At 41.6% G+C, this 20,313-nt stretch overlaps 1 protein-coding gene across 2 annotated transcripts; it reads left to right on the top strand.

Annotated features, from left to right (window-relative positions):
• Positions 1-1,698: 1,698 nt before the first annotated feature.
• Positions 1,699-13,931, top strand: ube2ia (ubiquitin-conjugating enzyme E2Ia). 2 transcript variants are annotated; one of them, XM_029625471.2, is made up of 7 exons: positions 1,699-1,764; positions 4,239-4,318; positions 4,821-4,904; positions 6,766-6,838; positions 8,191-8,300; positions 13,038-13,117; positions 13,341-13,931. In XM_029625471.2, exons 2-7 carry the CDS (start codon positions 4,253-4,255, stop codon positions 13,399-13,401), a joined length of 474 nt encoding a protein of 157 aa, XP_029481331.1. In that variant the 5' UTR covers positions 1,699-1,764; positions 4,239-4,252; the 3' UTR covers positions 13,402-13,931. The 2 variants fall into 2 exon arrangements, with proteins under 2 accessions (XP_029481331.1, XP_029481330.1); XM_029625470.2 differs by lacking the exon at positions 1,699-1,764 and adding an exon at positions 2,273-2,404.
• The last annotated feature ends 6,382 nt before the right edge of the window (positions 13,932-20,313 follow it).

Genomic DNA, 20,313 nt, shown 5'->3' on the forward strand with positions numbered 1-20,313 from the left:
TGTTTTATTTTTATTTATTTAACCAGGCAAGTCAGTTAAGAACAAATTCTTATTTACTATGACGGCCTAACTCGAACGACGCTTGGCCAATTGTGCGCCACCTTATCAGGGTCTGTAGTGACACCTCTAGCACAGATGCAGTGCCTTATGCCACTCGGGTGGTACTCTATAGAAATCCTCTCACACTTGTAGGCAATGTCATCGGGTCTAATGGTCCAGACTGTGCATGTATGCTGTCAAAGGCACTCCTTCAATATCAACTTGTTTTTTGTGTAAATTAACTTGTCAGTTTGTCACCTTCACGAGGTTGGAGTAAAAACATGTTCCACTACTTAAGACATTGGCTCGAATCTAGGTTGTACATTTTCTCGAAATCTGAAGGCACAACTAAGGAAGAATGTTTAATTTTTCTCATTGACTTCTCAAACCCCAAACTCCGGCCTGGTCTGCTTGGTCTGTTTTGTAATCCTTCCCGGAAGTCTTGCGACGTTGCGCCTATGGGTTTAGAAACTTTATGGCACAACATTGTTGAACGTTCAGGTAGAAACACATCGAGGAACTTTGGTCAATCAATCTAACACTAAAGTTTCAGTAGCCTACGATGCACCAAAGATGTTCTAGTTCCGTTCTGGTTGCACCCTCCTAAACACGACCCAGGTTTTGTGAACAAAGCTCGTTTGTGAAGGGATTATCTGTATGTGTTAGAAACGAAGTAGTGTGATTATTGTCATCATAATGTTTAGCAGCTACTACAACGCGTATTAATGCATCACTATCTATTTCCACACAGAATGCAATATTTAAGTAGGAAAATACTCTCGAGTGATTCCCAAAAATATTGTCATAAACTAAGATTTTGCACAGTCCTAGCCAGAAGATTCCAACCCTACTATTACACTTTTTTTACAGTGAGCTGCACTGGGGATGGAAAGCTATCATGGTTAAAATAATGGTGTCTTTTTGTAGGCATGAAATCCGCCGTGGTCCGTTGGACAAAGCCTATAAGGAATATAAATGGCGTTTTTGTGGGGGTTTTGGATGAACGGCAAAATAAGGTCTGTGGTAAATAAGGCTTAGGCGATCTTATATATTTTTTCTATGAGATAATCTTCATAAGCTAATGTCACATTTTGTAAATGTTTAAGAATGTTTTTTTTAAAGCACAAAGGCTTCATAATTCATAAAAGTCATGTTAACGGACTGCTACTTTATCGTACTCAACCTCAGACCTTATTTTCTGCATCGTGTTGGGAGTTCAACTACTTCTAGTTTGCATGAGGTTGAAAAAGGGCAGCTTTTTTAAAAAGAAAACCAACAGTATATATTTTTTTGAATTTTACCCCAGTTTCGTGGTAGAACTCCCATACGGGCTCGGGAGAGACAAAGGTTGAAAGTCATGCGACCCAACTGCTTCTTAACACAGCACGCATCCAACCCAAATGTGTCAGAGGAAACACCATGCATTGGCGTGCACTGCACCTGGCCCGCCACAGGAGTCGCTGGTGCGTGATGAGACAAGGATATCCAACCCCTCCCTAACCCAGAGGCCAATTGTGTGTCGCCCCATGGACCTCCCGGTCGCAGCCAGTTACGACAGAGCCTGGGCGCGAACCCAGAGTCTCTGGTGACACAGCTGGCGCTGCAGTACAGAGCCCTTAATCACTGGGAGGCCGAAAACCAACAGTATTTTAATCTTCTGGTTGAATCAGTTTGGATGAAGGTCAAATCTTGGAATACAGTAACATATCCCATCCCTGTATTAAGGTAGGTTTTCTGACCAATATCTTGCGCCAACTCTGCAGTGTCTTAAATTAACTATGACGGCGTTCCGACCGCAGTGCAGCTCAGTGTAAACAAGCATAATGGTAGGGTCGAAATCTTTTGGATACACTCAGTCCCTAACTTTGGGTGTACTGTCTCTTTAAATGCATAGCTGTCCAATGCTTTGCCTGAAAGTCATGATTAAAATCTCTAAATTATCATATAATTTGTACCAACATGATGGAACGTACCTTGCATTTTCTGCTAAATATAAAACATTCATCGTATTAGTTGTGTCACCACATAGTTCACAGAATATTCAATGTTTCATGTTTTTGTCTTGTTTGTTCTTGTTAAATAGCTGACTCATAATAATTTGGGATGGTAGCAAATTTGATTACAACCACTCTTAATAAGCAACACCTTGTAGAGAACTAATTGTCATATTAGGTCATTGGCGCTAATTGTTTTCAGGCACTAGCAAGTAATCAGGTCCTATTTAGCCTAGGCTAAATTTCACTTTTTTTTTTTTCAGGAGGGAAACTTCACTAGCCTAGCTAGATTTGTCTCGAGTTAGATTTTTAAAAATTGGGCTACCCGAGTGTTCTTTTTAAAAAATATAGTGATTTTTATCACACTGAAGGTAAGTCTTTGTCGCCTACTGAGAATGTTTTGTTTTTTATCCGTAGTCTGTGTAAGTTAGTTTTTTTTTGGTTTGGGGTTTATGAAGCTAACGCCAGAAGGCTTGCTACTATTAGCTAGGCTACAGTAGTTGGCTAGCTAACTACGCTATTCAGACGGAAGACTGAAACACCTGTATTTACGTCAATCTTAAACGTCACATATTTTATTTCGGCTGGATGTGTGTATTTAAATTGGTAATGCATCCTAAACTGGACTTTCATGTAGCTAACCTAGCCTCGAAATGTGACTACTGCGCACTCTGTTGCACACTTGTTTAGCGGCTTTTTGTGCCAGCATTGCGCAGAGTTGTATATTCGCGTTGGACAACAAAGACTACAATTGTAACTACTGCTGTACAAGTTATCCAATCAATACATACTTTATGGGGCATGTGTGTGTCAACAAAAGCTGCTATAGCGAACATGTTAGTTTTGCTACATTTGCAACCAGCGTTACCTGTTCTTTGTACCATTCCGCTGAGTGATAACCTAAACATCCAACAGATCTCGTTTGTGGGAATTGAATTCCTAAACCTCGAGGCCAAAGTTTCTCCTGTCATTATATTTTAGGTCTCGCAATCTAGTCAGCATATTGATAGTGGCACGTTAAAGTGTCGCGTTAGTCTGCTATGAAGTTTCAATACTATAGCCACAGATGGAACAACGAGACAGATATTACACTGGATTTGTAAATATGAAGCGTCGCTTGGCGTTTAAACTCTCTACCAAATATGGTAGTGAGAGGAAGCCCACTGGCGTGCAGTGGGAGAAGATGGAACGAAATCGATGTTGGACTATAATCTGCACATTTTCTCATTTGTTCTCAAGTCTTTTCCCAAAACTAGTCTGTTTTGAACAGAGTGGACTAAGATCAGTAGACTTTAGCCTTTGCCAAAGTTGATAAAATCGCAGTGTTTAGGAGTGCAATGTCGAATTGAGTTAGTGCACACACGCATTTGAGTAGGCGTTCCCTAACGGAAGTATTCAGATTTATGCTAGAACTGGCCAATAGGATCTCGCTAGCTTGGCTCTGCCCACCTTGTTTGTTCTGCCCACTATGACTCATCTGTTCCCATTGGAATTGACAGTGTGGTCCATCTTCGTTTAGTTAAAATATTTGCTATAGCTTTTCTACACCAGGGCCCCCAGCTACCTACAATAACTAGGCTCCCCAGATAATGTAAAGTAAAATATTTTCACCAGATTATTCAGTTTGTTTTGGTCTTTAGTTTGTTTTATGCAGTAAATGCTTACATTACACTAAGAGAAAAAGGGCTCCAAAAGGTTTCTTCGGCTCTCCCCATAGGGGAACCCTTTGGGGTTCCAGGCTATTCCTGGATCCAAAATGGTTTCTGCATAGGGTTTTCCTATGGGGACATTTGAAGAACCAGATTGCACCTTTCCTAAGAGTGTAGGTGAACTTAGAGCCTACCTGAATGTAAGTCAGTTGTACCTTTTACTACACACACACACAAAAAGCAAACAAGCTGCATTACAATAATGTTGAAAACAATATGAAAGACTGAGTTCATATTGAACACATTTAGGCTAGGTGTTTGGTTGTGCCCCTTGGAACCTGTGGATGGGATCTAGTTGAAGTGGTTGCAGCATTGTGAACTTTCTGAGCACCACATTTGGCTGTGGTGTTATCCAGAGACTAGTAACATGAATTGATCAAATGCCAGAGAAATGAAAACCACCTGAACTGATCTGATGCCGAACTTGTGCATCACATCTGCATTGTTTATTTCAATAGAGCTGTACACCACTGTTGATCTCCTGTTTTTGATTTAGGGAGTCCTCACGTCATGTCTGGTATAGCCTTAAGTCGTCTTGCACAAGAAAGGAAGGCCTGGAGGAAAGACCATCCTTTTGTGAGTATCAAGGGACTTGGGTGGAAGCCATTTTCATGTCAGCAGTGCCTTTTTCGTATAAGCCTAGCTGGTTCTTTAAGGGCATGTGTCATTTTGGAAGACCTGCTTGTGGAAATATGTTTCTGGATAGTCTATTCCACATAACATTTTACACTGTGCCAAGCACAGCTGTACTGCCCTGGCCTGGTTGAATGAACTTTATTGATCCCAAGTGGGAAATTGGATTTTTCACCAGCATTACTCTTACAGGGGGACAATACAAACACAGGCATAGGCCTACATCTGAACAGGTACTGCATAACTGATGGCTGTTGGAACTAATAAAATAGCCTACATTACAGGTGACTGAGCCGTTAACAGGGCAGCGCTGCCAACTAAAAACATTGAGTTACGCAGCCATAGAGGGTCGGGGGCTCAGGATTGATTCTGGGCAGGGCTGTAGTTGGCAATTTCATGGAGTTAGACATTTAACAATGTTGAACAATCTCTTCCCTCTCCCTAGGGGTTTGTTGCTGTGCCAACAAAAAACCCAGATGGAACAATGAACTTGATGAATTGGGAGTGTGCCATCCCTGGAAAGAAGGGGGTAAGAGTCTCTCATGAGTGAGAGTAGAACATTCTCTGTATATATTTTGTAGGTACTAGAGGTCGACCGATTATGATTTTTCAACGTCGATACCGATTATTGGAGGACCAAAAAAAGCAGATGCCGAATTATTTTATTTGTAATGACAATTACAACAATACTGAATGGACACTTATTTTAACTTAATATAATACATCAATAAAATCAATTTAGCCTCAAATAATGGTTTAAATAAATGCAAAAACAAAGTGTTGGAGAAGAAAGTAAAAGTGCAATGTGCCATGTAAAAAACCTAACGTTTAAGTTCCTTGCTCAGAACATGAGAACATATGAAAGCTGGTGGTTCCTTTTAACATGAGTCTTCAATATTTCCAGGTAAGAAGTTTTAGGTTGTAGTTATTATAGGAATTATAGGACTATTTCCCTCAATACCATTTGTATTTCATTAACCTTTGACTATTGGATGTTCTTATAGGCACTTTATTATTGCCAGTGTAACAGTATAGCTTCCGTCCCTCTCCTCGCTCCTACCTGGGCTCGAACCAGGAACACATTAACAGCCACCCTAGATGCAGCGTTACCCATGCAGAGCAAGGGGAACAACCACTCCAAGTCTCAGAGCGAGTGACGTTTGAAACGCTATTAGCGCGCACTCCGCTAACTAGCTAGCATTTCACATCGGTTACACCAGCCTAATCTCGGGAGTTGATAGGCTTGAAGTCATAAACCACGCAATGCTTGAAGCTAATGCTAAGAGCTGCTGGCAAAACGCACAAAAGTGCTGTTTGAATGAATGCTTACAAGCCTGCTGCTGCCTACCATCGCTCAGTCGGACTGCTCTATCAAATCATAGACCTAGTTATATCATAACACACGGAAATACGAGCCTTAGGTCATTAATTTGGTCGAATCCGGAAACTGTCTCGAAAGCAAATTAGGCGGCCCAAACTGTTGCATATACACTGACTCTGCATGCACAATTTCACCTGGTTAATATTGTCTGCTAACCTGGATCTCTTTTAGCTAAATATGCAGGTTTCAAAATATATACTTCTGTGTATTGATTTTTAGAAAGGCATTGATGTTTATGGTTAGGTACACATTGGAGCAACGACAGTCTTTCTCACGAATATGCACCGCATCGATTATATGCAACGCAGGACACGCTAGATAAACTAGTAATATCATTAACCATGTGTAGTTAACCATTGATTATGATTGTTTTTTATAAGAAGTTTAATGCTAGCTAGCAACTTACCTTGGCTTACTGCATTCGTGTAACAGGCAGGCTCCTTGTGGAGTGCAATGTAATCAGGTGGTTAGAGCGTTGGACTAGTTAACTGTGAGGTTGCAAGATTGAATCCCCGAGCTGACAAGGTAAAAATCTGTTGTTCTGCCAATGAACAAGGCAGTTAATCCACCATTCCTAGGCAGTCATTGAAAATTAGAATGTGTTCTTCACTGACTTGCCTAGTTAAATAAAGGTGTAAAAGGAAAAAAACGGCCAAATCGGTGTCCAAAAATACCGTTTTCCGATTGTTATGAAAACTTAATCGGCCCTAATTTATCGGCCATTCCGATTAATCGGTCGACCTCTAGTAGGTATCACAATGTTCAGACTGGAGGAAGCAATCACTCCTTTGCAGCCTAATAAGTTGGCACTGTATGTACAGCAGATTTTGTTTTAATACAACTAAGCAGTGTATTAATTGGTTGTAGGAAATATTAAATACACTGAGGTGCTGGTACTAACATCTGTATAGCTGCTGGATGACCACAGTTGTGCGACATTCTCATTGCTTCACTATGAATAACTCCAGTTACTGAAGGAGTGACCAAATTGCTATTTTTCTCTCCACAGACTCCATGGGAGGGGGGCTTGTTTAAACTCCGAATGCTCTTCAAGGATGACTATCCTTCTTCACCTCCCAAGTGTATGTTTTCTCTTTTTAAAAGTCCAATGAAGCTGTTATCTGTATAAGTTCTGGGTAACAGTTAAGTACCTTACTGTGGGTGAATGATGCGTCTTGCTGTAGAGATCCAGCATTTACGATATTACACTGATTAGCCAGATGGTGGCCCTGTAACAAGAAAATGCAAACTTTCAAAGGTCATGCTCCTCACCCCGTTTGAAAGTCATGGAATTTGCCACATGGGTCCCTCATAAGGAACTAATTTGCCTCTGGGACCCATAAGGTCTGCCATTGAGAAATTTGTGATACACCTAAGGTGCTACTCTTATGGCACCGAATGACTGATCTACATGAAACTTGATATGGCATCTATGGCCAAAGGTCTCAACGCAATATTTATCATACTAGTACCTAAAACATGGCCACTATTGATGGTTCCTGAGTGACGCATCGATCTAAGGCACTGCAGGTCAGTGCAAGAGTCGTCACAAACAGTCCCTGGTTTGAATCCAGGCTGTATCACATCTGGCCGGGATTGGAGTCCCATAGGGCGCTGCACAATTGGCACAGCGTTGGCTGGGGTAGGCGGTCATCGTAAAAAAAAAATCTTAACTGACTTGACTAGTTAAATAAAATAAAAATGACCAATGTTTACATGGATGTGGTCTGGCACATATGTCGGTCAAGTCCAGCATGTTCATAGTGTAACAAAATTTGGTAAGCATGTTGCCAACACTCAATACTTAACATATGCAAGCGCATTCATATGTTTTTATTGTTGTCTGACTCAGTGATGAAATTTGGCATACATGCTCAGGGAAATGAGTCTAGCTAACCCATGCCATATCTGACACCACGGGCCCACGCCATATCTGACACCACGGGACCCATTTGACACAACTTGGAGTGATGCGTCTTAATAAATGGACCTGTCGTTTACAAAATTAGTGATTGCCCCAAGGGGGTGCTGCATTAGTGGGTGATGACATGTTTACTCTTGCCTTGTTGGCCATTTTAATTGAAAACAAACAAAAATAGCTTCTATGAAGAGCAATTTCTCAAGAGAATTTTGCTAGGACTGGTGGTGTGAGTGGGTAGGGGGAAAACAGAACCAGCTGTTTGAACTATCCTTATTGGTCTATTAACACATTTTACCAGGCAGGCTGAAACTACATCCCACTAAAACAGGCTGAAATTTCAGTCTCTTTTCAAACCGCTCTTATACTAAAAGGGCATTATCATAATGTTCAGTATTATTCCAACCTCTGTGTGGATAGAGGGAGATATCTATTGATAATCAGTGTTTAATGAACTGCAAATAAGTGCCATCTGGAATTTTCTCTATTGTGCGAATAATTATATTTTCTCCGCAGGCAAATTTGAGCCCCCTTTGTTCCATCCAAATGTATATCCCTCTGGTACAGTCTGTCTATCAATTTTAGAGGAGGACAAAGACTGGAGGCCAGCCATCACTATCAAACAAGTAAGAGCTTTCATCCAAGACCCCTTCTCTGGTTTTATCTTTTTCTTTGCCTTTAACCCTAGAATAGTGATATACACTCCCCTCTGTATGTATTTGGACAGTGAAGCTAATATTAAAAATTTGCCTGTATACTCCAGTATTTTGGATTTGGATCAAACGTTTCATATGATGCGACGGTACAGAATGTCACATTTTATTTGAGTATTTTCATACAGATCTGTTTTAAACATTTAGAAATGAAAGCACTGTATCTAGTCCCCCCCCCCCCCCCTTTTCCAAAAATAGAAAGATACAGAAATTTGAGAAGTATTAATAAATGCACAGTGAGTAACGTTAACTTGGCTATATACATTGGGTACCAGTAGAGCCGATGTGCAAGGGTACGAGGTAATTGCCGTTACAGCCTTATTCTAAAATGGATTTTTAAAAATCAGTCATTTAAACACAATACCACATAATGACGAAACACAACAGATTTTTAGAAGTGTTTTCAAATTTGTACAAAAACTACCTTATTTACTTAAATATTCAGACCCTTTGCTATGAGACTTGAAGTTGGTCTCCGGTGCATCCTGTTTCTTTGAGCTGTTTCCACAACATGGAGTCCACCTGTAATAAATTAAATTGATTGAACATCATTTGGAAAGGCACAACTGTCTAAGGTCCCATGGTTGACAGTGCATGTCAGGGCAAAAACCAATCCATGAGGTCGTAGGAATTTACCTTAGAGCGCCGAGACAAGATTCTGGCACAGTTCTAGGGAAGGGTACCAAAAAATGTGTCGCATTGAAGGTTCCCAAGAACGGTGGCCTCCATCATTCTTAAATGGTAGAGGTGTTTGGCACCACTAAGACTTTGCTTAGACTTGGCCAAACTGCGCAATCGGGGGAGAAGGGTCTTTGTCAGGGAAGTGCCCGCTTGGAGTTTGCCAAAAGGCATCTAAAAAGACTCAGATCATGATAAATAAGATTATCTGATGAAACCTGCCACCATCCCTACAGTGAAGTATTGTGGGTGGCTTCGGGACAAGTCTCTGAATGTCTTTGAGTGGCCCAGCCAGAGCCTGGACATGAACCCGATCGAACATCTCTGGAGAGATGTGAAAATGGCTGTGCAGCAACACTCTCCATCCATCCTGACAGAGCATGAGGGTCTGCAGAGAAGAATGAGAGAAACTCCCCAAATACAGGTGTGCCAAGCGTCATACCCAAGAAGACTCGAGGCTGTAATCACTGCCAAAGGTGCTTCAACAGTTTCATAGCTTAAAATACATTTGCAAAATTTCTAAACCTGTTTTTGCTTTGTCATTAAACGGTATTGTGGGGGGACTATTTGATGCATTTTAGATTACGGCTGTAAGATAACCAGGAACTTGAAGCTCTCAACCCGCTCCACTACAGACCCGTCGACGTGAATGGGGGAGTGCTAGGCCCTCATTTCCTGTAGTCCACGATAAGCTCCTTTATCTTGTTAAGGGGGAGGTTGTTGTCCTGGCACCACACTGCCAGGTCTCTGAACTCCTTTCGGCCTGATCACAGACAACAATTTGCCATTTGTCAGCAAACCTAATGATGGATTAGAGTTGTGCGCTGAGGGGCCCCTGTTTTGAAGATCAGCGTGACTGTTTCCTACCCTCACCACTTAGGGGCGGCCTGTAAGGGAGTCCAGGATCCAGTTGCGGAGTCCCAGGGAAATCGGTTAAGTGATGAGCTTGGAGGGCACTGGTGCTGTGACACCGCCCCAGACCATGACGGACCCTCCACCTCCAAATCGATCTCGCGCCAGAGTACAGGCCTCGGTGTAACGTTCATTCCTTTGACGATAAACGCGAATCCTGTCACCCCTGGTGAGACAAAACCGTGACTCTTCAGTGAAGACCAATTTTTGCCAGTCCTCTCTGGTCCAGCGACGGTGGGTATGTGCCCATAGGTGACGTTGTTGCAGGTGATGTCTGGTGAGGACCTGCCTTACAACAGGCCTACAAGCCCTTAGTCCATCCTCTCTCAGCCTATTGCAGACAGTCTGAGCACTGATGGAAGGATTATGCATTCCTGGTGTAACTCTGGCAGTTGTTGCCATCCTGTAAATGTCCCGCAGGTGTGATGTACCAATCCTGTGCAGGTGTTGCATGTGGTCTGCCACTGCGAGGACAATCAGCTGGCCGTCCTGACTTGCGTAGTGCTAATGTGTTAGCAGGCTGTTGGTGATAACAATAGCGGGCTAGTTGGCATGCAAACTTGCAAGCTAATTTGTAGCAATACATTCAAAGTGTTTGCTTGTTAGTTGGCAGAAAATGTAATTGAAACCAGTAGTCATGAGTGTAATCAATTGTGGCTTTGTAATGCATTTAGAATTCCGATCAGTTTTATGTAGTAACAATACAGAAGTGAGGGAATTTGGATGCATATTCTAATACAAATCCATAGGTTACATGTGGTTACTTTTATGCTACCTACCCATTTAACCTGGTCTGGGTTTCAACTCTATTGAAAATGCCCTTTGTTACAAATTTAACTAGAACAATGCACATCCACTGATGACAAACTTCTGGTAGCAGGCAGTATAGAAAATGAACACTGGTCTCAAGCCGACGTGCTAGTGAGTAGCCAGCTGATCTTTATTTAAAGTCTAGCCAACTTGTAACTATTTGGTTGCTAACCAGGCAGAACAGTTGAATTTTTATGTATACACCTGTCTCCAACTGTTTGAACAGCCTGTTTAGATGTTGAAATCAAGTGGCTACCTGTATAAGATGCTTATTTCTCAGAATGGGATGCCAATTCCTTATGTAGATGTATTTTTAATGTTCATTGCACATTTATAAAAGACAAGACAGCTAGCACAAGTCTGGCTAAAGTGCTGATAGCGGTATGTGATGCTGCATGCGACAAACTGATTATTTAATTTTCCACAATCCTATTTGTTGATACTCCTGCTCTGTTCTACATTTTGGGAGTTGAGACACAAGGGTATGGTTACAAAGGATAAGTTCTCTATTACAGTAAAATGATTTCGATGTATTTCGGGGACCACATTATTTTAATGTGTTTTTTGGGACAAAATGCAAATGGTGAGTTCAAACTGCTTGTCAGAGATGAGGACCTTTTCTGTCTTGTGATTGGCGGGCGAGTGGTTTGTTGTCTGCAAGTGGGAAGGTGCACAGAAGGAGCGAAGGAGACTAGATAGAACCTGAAGACAAACGCTCATAATGTATTCTTGAGATGCATTTGGAACATTGTGCTGAAACATACATTTTATATGTTGCCCAGCCCTAATATACATCCCGGTCACTGTGGGGATGATGTCATTGCTGTACTTGTTAATGAAGCCGATGAATCCCAGCACTTTATCAGTCTGTGCTAGCAAAACAGTCTTGTAGCCTAGCATCTGCTTTAACCATCGGATGAATCCCAGCACTTTATCACTCTGTGCTAGCAAAACAGTCTTGTAGCCTAGCATCTACTTTAACCATCGGATGAATCCCAGCACTTTATCAGTCTGTGCTAGCAAAACAGTCTTGTAGCCTAGCATCTGCTTTATTGAACCACTTCTATATTGGGCATGTCACTGGTACTTCCTGAATATTTGCTTGTAAGCAGGAATCAGGAGGATAAAGATATGGTCAGATTTGCCAAATGGAGGTCGAGGGAGAGCTTTGTATGCTTATCCATGTAGAGAGTAAAGTTGAGTTTTTGCCTCAAGTTGCTCAGGTGACATGCTGGTAGAAATTGTCATGGATTTCAGTTTCCCTGCATTAAAATCCCCAGCCACTAGGAGCAATACTTCTGAATTAGCATTTTCTTGATTGCTTATCACCCTATACAGCTCGTTGTGCATCGGTTTGTGGAGGTAAATAGACATCGAATAAAAAATATAGATTACCACCCTCTTGGTAAATAGTATATGTAGTGTATCAAAGTAGTCAAGTTTAGTATTTGGGCCTATATTCCTTGCACACACTGACTGCAGTTTGTTTTGGGGTTTTGACAAATAGGAACTGAATGGGGATTTGATAACTGGAGTAATTTTATCTAGGTTTTTGAACATTTGTAAATTAATCCCGAGAATGCCATGATTTAAGAAGTCATGAATGATTCCAGTCAGAGGCTTCAACAAAACATGCTACCTTCTCACCATTCCCAATAACAGGAGATTAGCATTTTTCAGAGGTATGATCTTTGTGCCTCTAACCTCACTTACCATAATTCACCAATACATTTTGAAACAGTAAAACGGGTGTAGGAAAATATCCTTGAATGAAAGTTGACATTCTGTACTGTCACCTCATTGGGCTCCTGAGTGGTGCAGCGGTCTAAGTCACTACAGACACCCACAACCGGCTGTGATTGGGAGTCCCATAGGGTGGTGCACAATTGTCCCAGCACCGTCTGGGTTTGGCCAGTGTGGGCAGTCATTCTAAATAAGAATTGTTCTTAACGGTCTTGCCTACTTAAATAAATGTCTAAGTGATCTCAAATCCAAAATGCTGGGCTATAGAGACTAACATTTTAATTTGACTGTCCAAATGCGTATGGAGTGGCTACAGTTAGATGAGCTCTTTGTGTCAGTGTGGATGAGAACTGTACCCGTGTACACAGGTGACTTCTGACTGCACTGTAAACTGCTTTGCTGCAGAGGGCAGCATGGCTTCATGGTGGTAACTTATTAGGTGAAATTGATTTGAAGCCATGGAAGGTTGCGAAACAAATTGCCTTTATACTTTGTTTTCATCCACAGATATTGTTAGGAATCCAAGAGCTCCTAAATGAACCAAATATCCAGGATCCTGCACAAGCTGAGGCGTATACAATTTACTGGTGGGTCTGAGCCAGTAGATATTTTAATTAAGTGAAAGGTTTGTCAAATGTCAGTCGGAATAGGATATACACAGCTGCTGGCAATCTTCTCATTAGCTTGTGCCCATCCTGGCCAATAGTTTGTCTAGCTGTTTGCCAGCATTGTTGAAAGGCTGTTAGTTGATACTTGATATTTCCAGGAAATATCCCATTCCTCATAACATGCCTCCATCTTTCATTTCAGCCAAAACAGAGTGGAATATGAAAAAAGGGTTCGAGCACAAGCCAAAAAGTTTTCTCCATAAAGCTTCAAGACTACGCAAGATTGAAATTGGTTTGCTGAGGATTTTGTCTCTGCCCCCTTTTTGTCTGCCTCCAACTATGTCCATTGTTCACCTATTTCCTGCTGGACTGTTTTAAAACTGAATGTGTGCCATTTCTGTCCATCACCCACATACTGATGCACCCCTTTGCTTTTTTTTGACTCGGAAGTCCTGGATTTGAAGGTGGACTATGCCTCCACCACAAAGGATTTTCCGTACTCCAACTGTGGTATTTCTTTTTCAAGAGCTCACGCTTGTCAGAAAAGACTATGAAATGGGAGTCACTTCTGTTAATTTTTTTTATTAATGTATTCAATGTTAGAATTATTTTGCCTACGTTCTGATAAAGATATAGAAAAACCGGCCTCGATGAACCCATTCAAAGGTAGTTTAGTGTATCTGCATCAGACTCTGTTAAGTTGTTTTGGTCCAAATATTTAGGTTTAAATAAAATGTTTGTACCAAGTAAGTGTTAATACATGTAGATGGACTCAGTTCCATCTTTCCCAATGCATTGTGTTGCCAGTTGAATGCTTGTTACTCTTGAAGGCTGACTTTGGGTAAAAATAACAGTTTTAGGTGTACCTGATCAAATCACAATCTTTCACGGTCATTTAATGCTTAAACAAATGGTTGAATAAGAGCTATGGCTACAGAAGTGCCATTTATCAATTGCTTCTGTCCAAAAAAAAACAATTTTGTCAAATGACAATACATACGACGAGTTATTGGCTCGTTGAAGTCTGCAGTTTACATAAACTTAACACGGAGCCCAAACCGGCTGCGCGTGCGCCATCGTGCATTAATTTATTTTGTCCCCCTACATCAAACACGATCACGACACGCAGGTTAAAATATCAAAACGACCTCTGAACCAATTACATTAATTTGGGAACAGGTCAAAAAGCATTAAATTATGGCAATTTAACTAGTACGCCTGTACTTGCTAGCTAATTTGTCCTTGGATATAAACATTTTACCAGAAATTCACAAGGTCCTCTACTGTGACAATTAACCCACACACAAAATGGTCAACTGACTCGTTTCTAGTCATCTCTCCTCCTTCCAGGCTTTTTCATCTTTGTATTTATATAGTGATTGGCATCTAAACTTTCATAGTATTACTACACTGACCGGCAACACAGTTTGTCTTTCAATCACCCTTGTGGGTATAACCAATGAGGAGATGGCATGTGGGTACCTGCTTCATTAAACCAATGAGATGGGACAGGCAGGACTTGCAGTGTGATCTGCGTCGGAAATAGAAAGGAGTTCTATTTAAGCCCTTGGCAACGCAGACGCGCATCAATGAGCGCGAGCAGTGTGGGTGCAATAATTGAATAACATTTATTTTGCGAGCGGTGTGGTCAACCTATTAGGTAGGAGTCATTTAAACTAGTTTTTCAACCACTCCACAAATTTCTTACCTATAGTTTTGGCAAGTCGGTTAGGACATCTACTTTGTTCATGACACAAGTCATTTTTCCAACAATTGTTTACAGAGACTATTTCACTTATAATTCACTATCACAATTCCAGAGCGTCAGAAGTTTACATGCACTAGGTTGACTGCCTTTAAACAGCTTGGAAAATTCCTGAAAATCATGTCATGGCTTTAGAAGCTTCTGATAGGCAAATTGACATCATTTGAGTCAATTGGAGGTGTACCTGTGGATGTATTTCAAGGCCTACCTCTGAACTCAGTGCCTCTTTGCTTGACATCATGGGGAAATCAGCGAAGACCGCAGGAAAAAGAATTGTAGACCTCCACAAATCTGATTCAATCTTGGGAGCAATTTCCAAACGCCTGAAGGTACCACGTTCACCTGTACAAACAATAGTATGCAAGTATAAACACCATGGGACCATGCAGCCATCATACCGCTCAGGAAGAAGATGCGTTCTGTCTTCTAGAGATGAATGTACTTTGGTGTGAAAAGTGCAAATCAATCCCAGAACAACAGCAAAGGCCTCTGAAGATGCTGGAGGAAACGGTACAAAAGTATCTATATCCACAGTAAAACAAGTCCTATATCGACATAACCTGAAAACCCGCTCAGCAAGGAAGAAGTCACTGCTCCAAAACTGCCATAAAAAAAGCCAGACTACAGTTTGCAACTGCACGTGGGGACAAAGATCATATTCTTTTGGAGAGATGTCCTCTGGTCCGATGAAACAAAAATAGAACTGTTTGGCCATAATGACTATCATTATGTTTGGAGGAAAAAGGGGGAGGCTTGCAAGCCGAAGAACACCATCCCAACCGTGAAGCACGGGGGTGCAGCATCATGTTGTGGGGGTGCTTTGCTGCAGGAGGGACTGGTGCACTTCACAAAATAGATGGCATCATGAGGATGGAAAATGATGTGGATATATTGAAGCAACATCTCAAGACATCAGTCAGGAAGTTAAAGCTTGGTCACAAATGGGTCTTCCAAATGGACATGACCCCAAGCATACTTCCAAAGTTGTGGCAAAATGGCTTAAGGACAACAAAGTCCAGGTATTGGAGTGGCCAGCACAAAGCCCTCAATCCTATAGAAATGTTGTGGACAGAACTGAAAAAGCCTGTGCGAGCAAGGAGGCCTACAGACCTGACTCCGTTACACCAGCTCTGTCAGGAGGTATGGGACTAAATTCACCCTACTTATTGTGGGAAACTTGTGGAAGGCTACCTGAAACGTTTGACCCAAGTTAAACCATTTAGAGGCAATGCTACCAAATACTAATAGAGTGTATGTAAACTTTTGACCCACTGGGAATGTGATGAAAGAAATAAAAGCTGAAATAAATCATTCTCTACTATTATTCTGACATTTCACATTCTTAAAATAAAGTGGTGATCCTAACTGACCTAAAATGGAATTATTACTAGGATCAAATGTCAGGAATTGTGAAAACCAGAGTTTAAATGTATTTGGCTAAGGTGTATGTAAACTTCCGACTTCAACTGTACATCGGTCTCTGCATGCATGAACAGAATGAACCACTAAAAGCACACCCCATTTCTGTTTGAAAATGGAGAATGCGGAGGAGTTGGACTGTTTGTCGTGCCCAAAGTCTACCTTTAATGCTGATTGTGCACAGTAAGGATACTGGATTATATTAGTAATAGGTTTTGGGTGACTGTCAGGACCGTTCAAACGAGACTGTACCTATGAGACAATCTAGTAGCCCTACATAAGGGATCATTTTAAGGGAGGATGTAATGGGTTTATAGATCCAGGCGGCCCGTGATTTGTTGTTTTTGTTTTAGATCCTTTTTTTTTTTTGCACATAAGAATTAAACACCAACAAATCAGTTCCAAGTGATTTTAATTTGAGATCTGTTCCAAAGTATTCCCACTCATAATAGAGATGTGATCATTAGCAAGTTTTGAAATGGTTTGTCTAATATCTTTTTGGATTCTTGCGGTCTGCAAATATTTGTTATGTTCCGGCCCCCTGACCATCTGCTCAAGGAAAACTCGTCCCGTGTTGAATCTAGTTGCACTATCCTTTTAGCACAGGGATCGTCGAGATTTTGGCAACTAAGACATGTTATCCATGAATTCATCTGACTGGGCAGGTAGAAAAAGGCAAAATAGCCAAAATCTCATTCTTATTCCTTTAATCAATATAACTAGGGAATAGTAATTGACTTCTGTGTGTGTGCATGTCACACCTTTTCAAAGAGGGAATCCTCTTCATTTTACGCTAACCCCATGGGCCCTTATGATTGCGTTTCACATTCTGGTTACAGCTAGCAATTAACACATCATGCAAATTTCAGGTTTTGTGATGCAAATTATATCATTAGTGCAGTCACCGTCATGCACACCAGCTATACATCCTGTTTTGTGCCAGATTTGCTCAGGAACACAAATCAGTGTTGATATTACATGACCAGCGTGTTTATCAGGCTGTGTGTTTTGAAGTGACTCATTTCTGTCTGATTGTCATTGACAGACTGCCAAGTTTTTTGTTGTCCATTATTCCTTAGTTTCCTCTGATCCGCCTCAAATTGCTACTCTTACTGTGTACATGAATAATAACCAAAATGAGTGTCGCTGTGTTGATGAACCAAGCCGTTGCCATAAGGTGTTCCTTGGGTTGAAGTGGCATAATTCTGTAAGTCAGATTTCTAATCAGCTCAGTTCATCCACTAAGGCAATCACTTTCAGAAAATCTCCTTGGTGTCATACTCGTTAAAAAGCATGATACAAACCTTGGTTACACCTCAGTGACAAGGTGGTGTGTTGTGGATGGCTATTGATTTAGTCAGAGTTAAGTCAATGTTCGCTACTTTGTGCTGTTTTGACAACCCCATATTAATGGATCAGCTCAAATAGCACTACTGAAAATCATTTCAGGGTGCGAACAAAAACTCTGTGAAATGGAAGAGCGTTAATGACTATCTGCAGGGTGGCTTTATGGGACGTCATTAAACATGGATTTAAGCTAATCATTTTTTCCACCAACGTTATTTTCCCCTCCTTATTCTCTAAACTAAGAGGCTTGTTATTTTAAAGATACTGTGCCACTGCCACTTCAAACAGTTCCAGCCAGCTGGGGCGGTGCACTAATGATGTGGCCATGGAAACGGAGCGGCCAGAGGGTCACCCTGTGTCTTATCACTAAGCACAAAACAAGGACAATCCTTTGTTCCCTTCTGCAGTTTTAGAGTTAGGATAGCTGACATGATGGAAGACAAACCAGATAAAACATGGAATAAATGAATTGCATATTCATTCAAACATGCTTATTCGCTGTGGAGCAATCTTACTTTTTGAAACCTGGTAACTGGGATGTGGGACTAGGCAGGAGAGGGAATCCTATACTAGGTTCATCAGCAAATGGAAGAGAGTCACAACCTGTCCTTGACGAGTAGGTGGAGGAGGGAGTACTGGTGCTCCATCTAGCTGCAACTTCAAAGGCCTAACAGGACCCGTTGACTGGACTTGTTGCATCCTCTTTCAATGCTGTGCTTTCATTTCTAATTTCTGACTCTGGGAACCCTGGAGGCCAAGTGCTGCGACACGCCATTAAAATGTATTCCGATACAGGCGCACTCTGAGAAAAACAGTGTTCTTAAAGAGTTATTCTGCTGTCCCCATTGGAGAACCCTTTTTGGTTCCAGGTAGAACCCGTTTTGGTTTCCATGTAGAACCCTCTGTGGAAAGGGTTTTATATGGAACCCAAAAGGGTTCTTCAAAGAGTTATGCTATAGGGACAGCTGAATAACCCGTTTAGGTTGTAGATAGTACACTCTTAGAAAAAAAAGGTGCTATTGAGAGGTCCTTAGGAAGAAAGGCACCTAGCAGCAGACAAACAATTACGTTTAGAGGGGCTCTTTACATGGGCAACAGTCCAATCACAGTCTAACCCTTGCTGAACCCCGAGTCTCTAATTGTCAGTGGCTGGGGCATTTTCATTATTAAAGAGGAAATATTAAAATAACCAACTCCTCTGTTAATGCCATTGTCTGTCCACAGTCTTCTTAACTCCTTTTTTTTCTCTCCTTTCACTATAGGCATGGAAAACTCTTTACATGGCTCCTGAGCAATAACAACTATACTGAGCAATATATAATGGCAACATGCAACAATTTTAATGATTTTACTGGGTTACAGTTCATATAAGGAAATCAGTCAATTGAAATAATTGAAATGACTGGGCAGGAGTACAGCCATGGGTGGGCCTGGGAGGGCATAGGTCCCACTTGGGAGCCAGCCCACCCACTGGGGAGCCAGGCCCAGCCAATCAGAATGTGTTTTTCACCACGAAAGACCTTTATTACAGACATAAATATCCCTCAGTTTCATCAGCTGAGTGGCTGGTCTCAGACAATCCCACAGGTGAAGAAGCCAGATGTGGAGGTTCTGGGCTGGCGTGGTTACACGTGGTCTGCGGTTGTGAGGCCGGGTTGGACGCACTGCCAAATTCTCTAAAACGATGTTGGAGGCAGCTTATGGTAGAGAAATGAACATTTAATTATCTGGCGACAGCTCTGGTGGACATTCCTGCAGTCAGCATGCCAGTTGCACCCTCCCTCAAAACTTGAGATATCTGTGGCATTGTGTTGTGTGGCAAAACTGCATATTTTAGAGTGGCCTTTTATTGTCCCCAGCACAAGCTGCACCTGTGTAATGATCATGCTGTTTAATCAGCTTCTTGAAATGCTACACCTGTCAGGTGGATGGATTATCTTGGCAAGGGAGAAATGCTCACTAACAGGGATGTAAACAAAATTGTGAAAAAGATTTGAGAGAGATAAGGTTTTTGTGGGTATGGAACATTTCTGGAATGTTTTATTTCAGCTCATGAAACAAGGGACCAACACTTTGCATGCTGCGTTTATATTGCCATTCAGTATAATTCCGTCCACATAACTGAAGTCAATTAAAAGTGCCCTTGAATCGCCTTTCCTTCAGCAGATCAATGGATGTGAACAGCCTAATCACAAGATCCTGTTGCGCCTTGGCTTTTCCACTGGCGCTAAAGTGTTTCGATTTGGGAAGTGTCCTTCCCTGTGCCATGAAATGGTGCCTGACTGGAGCTTTTTCTTCACTGGCTGTGTGTGGAATAATTGCAGCATGTGGAGAGGCACCTCACCCCAGCAGCCGCTTAATTAATATGTGTGCGCAAAAGAGAGGGAGAGAGCGATGTGTAGTATCTGACAGGGAAGCTAAGGGTTGTTGGTGATGGTGCCTTTCACTTCCTCCATGCTGGTTCATGGGAATTGGGAAGGAGACCCTCTCAAGTTGCCATCGTGTTGTTGTGTGTGAAAGAAAAACACATTTTCCTTGCTGACAATATTCTCATGTAGTTTATCACTTCTCTAAAAGAGTCATTGTGGGCCTATTGTAAAAAGTCTGATTACAATATGAAATCTTGGTTTCCTGGCTCATGGGA

This window comes from Oncorhynchus nerka, linkage group LG21, assembly GCF_034236695.1.
Source record: "Oncorhynchus nerka isolate Pitt River linkage group LG21, Oner_Uvic_2.0, whole genome shotgun sequence".
Classification (NCBI taxonomy): Eukaryota; Metazoa; Chordata; class Actinopteri; order Salmoniformes; family Salmonidae; genus Oncorhynchus; species Oncorhynchus nerka.

What these genes read in the sequence shown, in the direction of transcription:
- ube2ia (XM_029625471.2), top strand. Translation starts at nt 4,253, where the DNA reads ATGTCTGGTATAGCCTTAAGTCGTCTTGCACAAGAAAGGAAGGCCTGG. An exon ending in GGAGGAAAGACCATCCTTTT is followed by an intron (nt 4,319 to 4,820) that starts GTGAGTATCAAG and finishes CCCTCTCCCTAG; the next exon opens with GGGTTTGTTGCTGTGCCAAC. An exon ending in CAGCCATCACTATCAAACAA is followed by an intron (nt 8,301 to 13,037) that starts GTAAGAGCTTTC and finishes TTTCATCCACAG; the next exon opens with ATATTGTTAGGAATCCAAGA.